Below are 12,429 nucleotides of genomic sequence, written 5' to 3'. Positions count from 1 at the left end.
GTCTCGCCCCTGCTGTGATTATCTGCTTAAATGCCTGCCTTCCTCAACAGACAATGAAACAATTCAGAGTCCTATTCCTTATATCCTAGAACAATGTCCTTAATGAAAGAACACTGATGTCCAGAGCCAACCCCTAGAAATAGATTCATCTGGGATGGAACCAAGGCATTAGCTTTAAATCTCATCAAGTGATTCTTTTTTTAAGATTTTATTTATTTATTCATGTGAGACACAGAGAAAGAGAGAGGGGCAGAGACAAAGGCAGAGAGAGAAGCAGCCTCCCTACAAGGAGCCCAAAGTGGGACTCGATGACCTGAGCCAAAGGCAGATGCTCAACCACTAAGCCACCACCTGGGCACCCCTCATCAAGTGATTCTAACATGTTGCCAAAGGTAAGAAGTATTGCCTAAGGGATGGACTCTGTATAGCTTAAAATGCCAGACAGATCTGAGGCAATGCCAAGTAGAGAGTTCTGAAAATCAAGAGCACACAAAGCATAGATGATCCTATGCCAGGTATGTGCATCTCCAAATAAAATATCGACCATGAAAGAGTAGAGAACTCAAGCTGGGGCATGCTTGCTCTCAGTGACTAAGGGGAAGGTTACCGCAGGACAGGAGGGATGTTTAGAGAGAGAAGATCACCTGGAGAAGGTAGTATCATCATTACAATGGAATTTAAGAAAGACTGAGCAGATAGAAAAAGAAGATACTTTCTGACATTATTTTCACCACCACCATATAGATAATCCTGGAGTAAAGGGACTAGCAAACCATCTAGTCCAGAGCTTCTCACTCTTTAACAAGTGTACAAATCACTTGTTGGGGTATCTTGCTAAAACGCAGACTCTGATACAGTAGGTCTGGAGCAGGGCCTAGGACCCTACATTTCCAACAAGATCCCAGTATTGCTGGTCCATAAATCTAGTCTACAGTTATGATCTTTCTCATTTTACCCAATTTGAATGAAGCAATAGAATCATAAGTTCATATTAACTGATAAAAGTATAATGCATTGCAATACCAAAACTCCCCAACATGCTATTGTCCACACTACTAAACAAAATGATAAAGTAGTATTTTTTTAAGTAGTGCCATCAGTGGCACATATTTACATGAAAAGTCCACCTCAAATCAAAATGGAAGAAAATTAGCTGAGAGTAACTTGAAAAGATAAGTTCATTGAATATCAACATACTATATACTAAAGTTTTATATCAAGAGGTAATGAACACTGGAAATTTCTCATATAGCAGCTCTGATATTTTGATCAAATAAATTTGGAGAGGGGTTTAGTTACAAGGAGCATCTGAAAAGCAATGAGTCACCTTGAAAAAGTAATTTAACAAATAACAACTAGGAAGCCTGAAGGCACACACAGAAGGACACAGAACTCCATTAAAGCAATGACGAGTTAAGTATTTCCCTAAGAGCAAGCCAACATATTTTTTAATGGAAAAAAGAAAGAAAGAAAAGGTAGCTAATAGTGTTACTATTTTAGAATCTCAGCGCTCCACTACAAACCAGGAAGTCTATATTACAACAAAGAAAACATTCTCAAAACAATCTAGTGCCTTTGAAACTATTCAAGTGGTCCGAGGAAGGACCTATACTAACACACAGCCCTTCAAAACTGCAACGTCCTTCACAAAAGCTAATCCACCTACAACCACCTCAAGTTACAGTCAATGGTGAATCACTGTATTGTACACCTGAACCTAATTTAACAGTGTAAACTCTACTGGAATTAAAATTTAAAAATAAATAAGGAAAAAGTTACAAGCAAATAAAGTTTTGGTGGGTAGCATCTCAAATTGAAGTATTTTGAGATTATACAGTGGTCATTGTTGGTACAACTTGTTCCATCTGAGGACCCCAATGGAATAACATAGTTAGCTTTCTTACATCTATACTGAAATCCGTACTTCTCAAATATGTATAACAAAATCTTGTAGCTTGTATTAATCTGACAGACTGAATGCTCCACACCAGGGATTCTAATTTCAGTAAGCCAGGCTAGGGCCTTAGACACAGGTATAAAGAAAAAACAAGCAGAAAACTCCCCAGATGATCCTGATGCTCTCTCTGGTTAGGAATAACACTCTGTGGTTTGTAACAGTGCTTCTCAAACTTCATAGTAAGTGTCATTGGGGGGATTTTATTAAAGTGCAAACTCTGAGTCAGTAGGTTTTCTAACAAGCTGCTGGTGTTTGGGCCACACTCAAAGCAGCAAAGGCTTATAACATGGGATGGAAATCTTATGGCTCCAAAGAGCCAGGCACATGAAGGAGAGAGGAACAGACAGGGGTTGTGTCCTCCCGGAGGTACCTGCCCCTTCCAAAGGGAATGTCTGCTACTCAGCTCTCCTCACTGATGGAAGAACCTGCTGATTTGTCAGAAAAGTCAGAAGTCCAGGCTTTTATGGAAAATTTCCTGATTAACCTTAAATACAGTAGTCACTCTCATCCATAAAGGAATATGTTCCAAGACCCTCAGTGGATGCCTGAGACCATGGAGAATACCAAACCCCATATATACTATGATTTTTCCCATACATGCATACTTTTTAAATTTTATTTCTTTTTTTTTTTAATTTATTTATGATAGTCACACAGAGAGAGAGAGAAAGAGAGAGGCAGAGACATAGGCAGAGGGAGAAGCAGGCTCCATGCACCGGGAGCCTGAGGTGGGATTCGATCCCGGGTCTCCAGGATCGCGCCCTGGGCCAAAGGCAGGCGCCAAACCGCTGCGCCACCCAGGGATCCCCCCATACATGCATACTTATGGCAAAGTTTAATTTTTATAAATTAGGCCCCAAAAGTTTTATATATTGTTATATATAATATATATAAATTGCATCCAGTAAAAGATTCAAAATACTAAAAAAAATAGAACAATTATAATTTACTGTAATAAAAGTTATGTGAACCTGGTCTCTCTCAAAATGTCTTGTACTACACTCACACTTCTCATTGTGATGATGTGAGGGGATAAAACGCTTACATGAGGGGATGAAGGTGAAGGACATAGGCATTGTGACATAGTGTTAGCCTACTGTTAACCTCCTGACAAGTCAAAAGGAGAATCACCTGCTTCTGGAAGGCTGCAGAACACAGGTGGCTGAAATAGCAGATAAGGAGGGACTACTGCCCCCATGTAAGCCAACCACGCCCAGTCACAGACATAATCATTTTTATATCATTTGATCCTTATTGAAGTAATAAAACCATCTTATCTTACCAATAAGGAAACCAAGGTGAGGAGGACAGAGATGAAGTAACTTGCCTCAGATCATTGCTAATAGCAAAGGATTCAAAGCCAGATCTGGCTCAGCCAAAGCCCATGCTCCCAACCACTAGACCAGATAATGCTGGTGAGTGGGCACACCCAACATCCCTCTGCTCCTCTAGTTCCAGGCTCCTGCTACTTACCCAGACTACTGCAAGCTTTAGGTAATTAATTCGCCCTTTGGCTTTTTTGTTCTTAGTTTCCATTAACAGTGACCAATCATCCCAGTTTGCCAGAGACCAAGGGTTTCCAAGGACAAGAAACACTCGGTGGTAAAAACCAGGACACTCCTGAGCCAACCAAGAAAGTTAGCAGCCCTAGTTTTCATTTAGGGTTGTTATTTTTAAAACAAACTTAACTGACTCATTCGATACAGAAATTTTTTAAAGCACTATCTATTATACAGGTCTTATGGGAAATTCCACTTTGCCCCTGAAGAATTAGTATAGTCTGACCCCTTTCTTTACTACAGGACTGACTTGGTGTCCCCTTTTGCCCTATTATTATTGCTTTTGTTATTCATATTTTCCTCTTTACTCTATGAATGTCTCTTGATAAGTAGTTCAAATGCTAAGTGGGGGAAAAAGAATACCATACATGCGTAGGACGCCTTTTTGTTTGGATTCTCTGGAAAGCAATCCAACACAGGATAACTTGATTAAATACTAGACTAACCACAGACCTGAAGGCCTTTCTCCCTAAAAAGCCGGTATACTCAGGGCTATCTCCCAGGTGAAGCAGTGCCAAAGAAAGCTGGTCAGTGAGTTTGAGGGAAGAAATGGCATGCTCAGCTTAGCCCCTTCCTTCATGGGAGTCAGCACACTGCCCCTCCCCACCAAGGCTATTTCATGGCTCCTCCATTCCTCCATGCTATTGGTTCTACATGGATGGGTCTCCACAGGTGAGGCCTAAAGCTTTAAACCTCTGCCAGTGACTGGGTGTATCAGTTCACCTGGAGGACCGAGTATTGAGAAGACCATGTTACTGCCTACACAGTTCACAACGCCCTACGTTTCATCAGCAATGAAGCCAACCTACTTGTTCTGCATTCGTCAGAATCCATCTATCTTTACATGGGTTCTGATCTGGGTGGGGAAGAGAAGACAGTATTTACCAATCCCCTATAGCCCCAAAAGTGAGTGAGTACAACACTGAATTTACTGGACCTTGGAGTTTTTTTTTTTTTTTTTAAGGTTTTATTTGAGAGAGCTTGAGTGCATGAGCAGAGGGAGGGGCAAAGGGAGAGGGAGAAAAAGACTCCCTACTGGGCAGGGTGCCTATGCAGGGCTCCATCCCAGGACCCTGAGATCACGACCTGAGCTGAAGGCAGACGCTTAACCAACTGAGCCCCTAAATTTACTGGACCTTGTATCCAGAAAGTCAAATATCAGTAGTTACCACTAAGCCTAAAGCACAAACTTTAATACAGCTGTGAGGCAGATCCTTCTTTTCCAATGCCACAATTTAGAACAGCCCTCAATATCATTCAGCTGGGTCCTCTTTTTGAAGTTTTATCTGACTCTGCCTTTTAAAAGTATTTTCATACTTGTAACAGACCTCAATTCATCAAGAAAAAGAAAAGTATGTACCAATAATATTTTCTATTGAAAGAGAAAATAACTGGTCTTTCTTAGTTCATTCCTGTCTACAGAAATCTACTCTGAATCACATTCACATGTATCTGCTTCCTAAGAAAGACCTAAATATAATGTAACGGCTGAACACACTGCAACTCCTCATTAAAGTTACATTTGTGAAGGGCTTTTTGCCAAGAAAGCTGGCTTGGCATTCCGTTTTAGTGTTCACTTTCGGAGAAAGCACATAATTACAATTTAGTATTCAGAATAAAATTGATTAGCCAAGGATTTTCATCGTAAACACCGAGGTTAGTAAAATTAGAAACTCCAACCTCAGGTATGCTAACATGCACTCAAAACGAGATTGTAGAACCTGTTCCTTATAGTTTGTTATGCAATAAACAGAAAACAAAATCTAGCTCCCATATTCACTCTATGCCATCTTAGTCCACCACACTCACAAGCGTTGTTACACATTAGGGACTCCTGGTGCTTTCAAAGGCATCTTCTATGAAGTGATAGATAAGCTACACAGCTGCTTTCCATCAAGTCACAAGAAGTTCCAGTTCATTCCATCTTGTCATGTTCTACTCAGAGACAGATATACATCAGTGTGACACAAGGTCACATAGAAATAAAGTCATATTTTAGTGAAGTACTATTCTAAACCTCCGTACACACAGACTCCACTGGAATGAGCTCGCATATACAACAAATTGTCACATCCAATGTAAGTCTGCTTAGAGTAGACAAAAAGGAGATGCAGATACCTTCTCTGATAAAAATTCTTCAGCTACAAAGAAAATACACTGCGATTTTAGAGCAGAACAAAGTTTTCACAGTTTATTTTTTAAATGAAGATCCTTAGTCGGGGGAGGCAAAATGCACCCATCTAATCGAATTGCATGTTGTAAAAATGAACTCTGCTGGATACAAACTTCATAGCTTGTAAAATTTCATTTAAAAAAAGAAGAAAAGTTCCAAATCTTTATATAGCATGTGAGCCTTGCATAATTCTTAAGCAATACCACCTGCTTTCATTCACGATGTGAAGAATAAATGTGAACCACATTTTCAGCATATTATTTGAAAACTGGGTAAATTTTCATTTACTAAATAGGCACTTGGTTTAAGGCAGCACTTTGGGCATCACAGGAGATGTAATAACAAATCAAAAGATAGGATCTTTGTCCTTAAAAAAAAAATCACACAAGTATAAGGAAGAGAAGGGGCGCATGTGCACAACAACTTCAAGACAGGGTATGTGAAATGATCTGATGGGAGACCAATGTTCTAGGACATTCAGAGGAGAAATCAAGCTTTTTAAAAAGGGAAGTGTGGAAGGTTACATTCAGAGAAGGTAGGGTTGGGAATCCAACTGCCACTGAAGGGGCACCTGAACATTCTTCAGGAAAAGAGGGTCAGGGCCATCCAGGGGCAGAGGAAAGCACTGGAAATCCTGAGACCAGATTAGCTAACCTGAATAACATATAGAGGCTTAGTTAGAGACCAATTAGGAAGATCGAACTCTTGATTGTGGAGGCCTTGAACGGCCAGGGAAAGAATGTAGATCATATTCAGTAGGCAGTGGAGAGTGTCAGAAGTTTCTGAGGTGCAAAGTGTGGTCACCAAAGCTGTACTTTGGTGGAATTAGTTTAGCCGTAATCAGCAATGGCCGGAGGAGAGGAGAACCCAGTGGTGAGGAGGCCTGGTCCTAGGGCTATCACAGTGTCCAGCTGAGGCAGCAGGAAGAGCAAGGAAGGGATGGGCATGGGAGGCGCTGCAGGAGCACAGCAAACAATACCGAAGGGCGAAGGTGGGAAGCAAAAGAGGGAGAAGATACAACGATGACTCAAATTTTGAGCCCAGGGTGACTGCAGAAACAGAAGAGAGAGGAAAATCTGAGTTAAAAGGAAAGATAAGGAAATCAGTTTGAGGCCATAACCACATGGAGCTAGCTATCTGGCGGGCAGTGAAAAATATGGGACTGAGGAGTTAGTTCAGAATTAATAGATTCTAGATTTAATAAGTAGCATGGAGATAGTAATAGATCGACATAAATTTAGTAGACAATATAGAAAATAATCAATAGATCATTCAATAGAGTAATCTACCTTAGAGGAAAAAGTTCAGTCTACTTAAATAGACTTCTAACATAGGTAATTGAATATTTAGGTCAAAAACTGTCCACAGTATGTCAAAAAATGTCCACCTGTCCCATTGTAAAATGCAACACTGTATCCAGACAAAATGCCAAGTATATACACACAACTGGGATGAGAAATTTGTATAGAAACTAATAAAATGGAGGGCAGCCCTGGTGGCTCAGCGGTTTAGCGCCGCCTTCAGTCCAGGGTGTGATCTTAGAGACCCGGGATCGGGTCCCACGTCTGGCTCCCTGCATGGAGCCTGCTTCTCCCACTGCTTGTGTCTCTGCCTCTCTCTCTCTATGTCTCTCATGAATAAATAAGTAAAATCTTTTAAAAAAAAAACTAATAAAATGCATTTCACATTTTACAAATTCATCCCGTGGAATGAATGTCCATCCCTGAAATATGGAAGTTAAAAGACTAAGCAAATCTATTCAAATTATTTGCATCTGTTTAAACTAATTTGTTTTATTCTGAAACCATAACTGTTTTCTGTATAACCATCAAGAATACGTATTAATTACCATTAGGAATAATGTATCTCATAAAAGTACTAATCTCAATCTTGCTCTCGTACAAACACGGATAAATTGTCATGCTGCATGCTACTGACACCATCTGTGACTTACAAACATACCTCTTATCCTGCTCTACCTTAAACTATAACACATTTATATTGAGAGGCTGAGTAATAATTACACACCAACATATATATTCTCCAAGCCTTACCCATTTCTGGTTTCTCTGGAGGGCTGACTTTCAGATGTTGGTCTTCGGATGAAAGGCTCACATTTTTGCCATACAGTGGATCATCCAAGAAAGAGGGCCTTTTCAGTCTTCCAATACCAAGGGTCTTCGACATGAAATAGTCTTTTGTGTCACAAATAACCTTGTCCTCAGAAAGTTGGAGGCATTTCAAATTCTCTGCTTCGATGACAAGAGCCCGGGACATGAAATGCCCAGTCAAGGCTTTGGTGAGATAGTAGCCTGCACATGTTTCACATTCCACGTTCTCCAGCATATCTGCATCTTTCACCTCTGTGAATTTTGTTTCTAACCCATTTAGGAGCTCAGAAAGGATAGATCTGGAAAGACAGGGGACCTCTGGTGTCATATCCTCAATGTCTTCCTTTTCTCTTTCTGAAGAAAGTCTAGTCACAGACTTCTGTTTGAGTATGCATTCATCCAGAAGACACCTTAACTGTTCCTCAGAGAGAAGTGATGCTGAATCTAACTGATGAAACAAACCAAACGTTTTCATAGTCAATTGATGGAGTTAACACATATATTGTTGATAAGCTGCCAGTAATACAGTATAAATGGAAGTGCCAGGAAATCCCTTACACAAAATACCCAAATAGCAAAATCATTCATTTTAAAGGGTCCAAAATGTCAGGAGAAATGCACAGAATCCCTAGAGAATCGCTTTAGAATCTACCATGCATACTGAAATTCTGGGGAAAGCCCCTTAGCACTGATGGAAATAAATTACTGCACCAAATCAATCACTAGTTAACTATACACGTGCAAGTGACATGAAATGGAGATAACAGAAAACCACCCTCAACTTTATAAGTCTTGGGAAATCAAGCAGGGAAGTAGGCAAACAGCCCATTGATAAATAGCTAGAAATTCTGCCATAATCTCCAGTAGGTGTTTCCCTGTTTTCCACCACTCCTCAGTGTGAACCCCATTACCCACCAATTTCTTAAAAATCTGGAAAAATAAATCTCAGGCAAACAAGTCAGCCTACACCTACCCCTGGGGATTTACCTCCCCTATGTCTGTCCACAGCTTTCAGTGGACAATACAACTGAAGACAGAAAAGGAAGGGCAAAGGGGTGGTGCATCCTGAGATGTGTAGTTACTTCAAAACTACAGATCTAGACAGACGCCAGGGGCATTCCAATAACGGTGCATTCTGGGAGGAGGACTTGATGATCACAGACATTTAATCTCTGCTTGTAGAGGCTAACAGGATTGAGCATTTCAACTAAGATCTTAAGGATTCAAAAACATTGTTTTCTTCCAGTGATGTCTCAGGAAATAAATCAAATGAAGGTACAGAGCTATGTTCCACAAGAACTCAACTGAATAGCATGCAACTTGAATTGCATCAATCTCAAAAGGAATGGAATTAAAATATATTGAAAAACACTGAAAATAATTTTTCCTTCTCTAAAGAATCAGCACCATTCCCAATTTATATAGTGGATCATTTAGGAAAACACTAATCCTCCTTTACAGGGGAATGCACTAAGAACAAAAAGTCTCCATAAGAAAACCTAATCATGAATTGCTGCAAAGGCCTTAATTTCTACTTCAGTAAAGTAAAACAATGTGTTGTCCTACTTAGTAGGACCCAGTAAGAATTCACCAAAAATGTTCTGCATGTATAAGGTATCAGGGAGGGAAGGTGTTATTGGAACAAGCATAGTTAATTCCTTATTATTGTGTAATGCTTCTAATGCAGCTAACAAAAAATAGTATGTAAAACAAATTTTTAAAATAGAATTTGTTTTAAAACTATATTTAACTTCCATATATTAAAAACTAGTTTTCATGGTGGCAAGTGCCATTATGAGTTTGAGAATAAAGAGAAATTGGGGATACATTCTTAATAATAATTATCTAGGATTCAAACTTTAGGTAATTCACCCTGAGGTTAATATACATGTCAAAAAATAGGACTTGAATTAGAGAGTAGCAAATCCTACTTTTAATCACGAGACATTTCAGGCATCCAGATGTGGCACTTTATCCACTATTAGGAGAACTCCCTTCAAAAACCTTGTCAACTAGAAAATGAAGGCAATCCTTGTACAGTAGTATTTAAAACACACTTTCAAAATCTGCTTATATAAAACTGTTACATAAAAGTGCTTATAATGATTAGATAAGCCCCTGAAACTTCGAAAGGATCCATTGAGTGTCATCTTCACAAAACATTCTCACCAAAGGCTTATCATATAAATTTCCAGACACTAGAAAAAATATTACTTCATACTGCAGAAGGAGGATGAAGGAGGTCTGGGGGAGAGGTTGGAGAGGAAGAGGATGTGGAAGATTGGTAGATTATCTGGTATATTTGACCACTTCCACAAACAATACTGATAAAATAGATGCTTTGTAGTTCTGATGATCTATTTGGCTAGATACAGAAAATTAAATAAAAGGAAAAACAAAGCAATTACAGACTCTGGGGAAAACAAAAAGCTATACAAAAAGAAAGGAGTGGTAGGGTTTCAGAGAGGTAACAAAGAAAATTAAGCAAAAGAAAATAAGATAATTATTAACTTTAAACAAATAAAAAGTTGTACAAGAAAGAATACCATAGCAGGCATTTGGGTGGCTCAGTCAGTTGAGCATCTGACTCTTGATTTTGGCTCAGGTCATAATCTCAGGGCTGTAGGATCAAGCCTCATATCAAGCTCAAGCACGGGGTGTGGAGCTTACTTGAGATTCTCTCTCTCCTCCCTTTGTCCCAACCCCCACCCCCTCTTAAAAAAAATAACACCATACGATTCTACTTTCTTTTGTTGTAAATATATTTAAATGGTCATCATAATATAAATAGTGATGATGGAGGTAACCAAAAATTGTGATTTGACTATTGTGGAGAAATAAGAACAGAGAGAAGGGATGTTCAGAGTTAAAGCTAAATCCATTACAGGAAGCCAACATACAACTAAATAATAATACCACACTATTGTATTATTGTAAATTGATATAAAACAGCTCAATTAAGATGGCAAGATATTAAACAATATAGAGGTAAAAAGCGAGAGAAAAGAGCTAAAGGAATTAAAAATGCTTGATTCTGGAGAGCAAAACTAAGGGGTGGGGAAGGATGGGACAAGGAGCTACCATTTTTGTTTAAAACCTTTCAACGCAACTTTTTCTTTATTACTATAGCAAAGGTTAAAATTAAAATATAAAAATAAATGTATTCAAGTTATTAAATAAAAATTAATTCAAAAATCAAAATCTGAAATAGTAAAATGAAATTTCTAACTGATCATATCTTTGGGCATCAGAAGCAAACTGAGGTTTTATAGAACCTGAAACTTTTAATCTTGCAGCAGGAAGAGAACATTTTTCTGTAAGAAAAAGAATACAGCATTACAAGTAGGAAATAGGTACACAAGTGAGTTTCTTGTTCTTAGAATGTGAGAAAGATCACAATAAATTACTGGAGCCTTGGGAAGTCAAGTCCATCTCTTACATTCTCTCTTTAGGTCATTTACCAGAAATGTTTATATAGAAATGTTTCCTGATTACAACCTAGCTTCCTCTCCTCGCTCAAGGCTCATACAAGTGAGGGCCTGACGCCTAAGCTTCACTGGCTTCACAGTAAATCTGTTTCAGGGTGCTCCAAGATAAAACATAACACATTTGAGTCTGTGTGTACACGGAAATAAGCTCAACTACAATCACCCTGATCCTCTGGGGGAAGCAGCCTGATGGGAAAGAAAACACAGATGACTAGAACTTGGGCTTTGGTCCAAGCTTGTGTATGTCACCCAAGGGACCCACCTCCTTCAGCGCTGAAAGGAGGAATTGAGGAAGATGGTCTCCAAATTAACCTCTAGCCCTAAAATTGATTTTTGTGAAAAATAAAAGGAAGAATAAACGTTCTATTGACATTCAAGTATCCTTGACAGAATTTATTAGAGCAATACAATAACAAAAAGACAACTTTTTAAAAGATTTTATTTATTTATTCATGAGAGACACAGAGAGAAGCAGAGACATAGGCAGAAGGAGAAGCAGCTCCCTGCGGGGAGTCTGATGTGGGACTGGATCCCAAGACCCTAAGATCACGACCTGAGCCCAAGGCAGACGCTCAACCACTGAGCTCAATTTCATGAGCCCCACAGCTGCCCTACAGAAAGAAACTTTTATTTCCTTAACTTCTTCACAATACCAATCCCAAACTCAAAAAATAACCAAAAATTGCCTGGTCTCAAGACATTATAAGTAAAAATGAACCAACTATATTAAACCTCCAAATTAAGTTAATTTAGCCACAGTGTTTTCTGGGTGGCAACACAGATCAGAGCCGTCTTTCTCATCTTTTGATTCTCTGCAGAGACTTGCCCATGGTATAAACTCAGGAAGTCACTGGTATGGGAATCGAGTGAATTAAGGTTGCTGGGTGGTTTGCAACTGCAAATACTACATTAACAGAATTTACAAATGCTTCACTAGACCAAACTAGGGTTCTATCCCAAATGCCCCTAATGACCCTTGATAGTTAAAGGACCATAACCCATACCCTTCATCCAAATTGCTTTGAAACTCCTGAGCTAATGAGCTCCGTAACTGAACGACTCACAGCAAGCACAGTCAAGTAACCATCTGTTCAAGTATTCACCTCAAAGTATTCATCTTTCATGCCAGTTCTAATTTTCC

The 12,429-nt window shown here is 39.1% G+C and overlaps 1 protein-coding gene across 6 annotated transcripts in view; it reads right to left on the bottom strand.

Moving 5' to 3' along the window:
• The window catches only part of FSIP1 (fibrous sheath interacting protein 1), a 338,650-nt gene that overhangs the window by 3,273 nt on the left and 322,948 nt on the right, over positions 1 to 12,429 (bottom strand). For all 6 annotated transcript variants that reach the window (XM_041735787.1, XM_041735796.1, XM_041735805.1 and 3 more), the window contains one exon: positions 7,744 to 8,248. In XM_041735787.1, the coding sequence (XP_041591721.1) occupies positions 7,744 to 8,248 (505 nt within the window). The remainder of the gene's footprint in view (positions 1 to 7,743; positions 8,249 to 12,429) is intronic.

Source organism: Vulpes lagopus, chromosome 2 (genome assembly GCF_018345385.1).
Source record: "Vulpes lagopus strain Blue_001 chromosome 2, ASM1834538v1, whole genome shotgun sequence".
Taxonomy (NCBI): domain Eukaryota; kingdom Metazoa; phylum Chordata; class Mammalia; order Carnivora; family Canidae; genus Vulpes; species Vulpes lagopus.
Note: the sequence above shows the minus strand (reverse complement) of the source record. Positions and strands in the feature narration are given on the sequence as shown.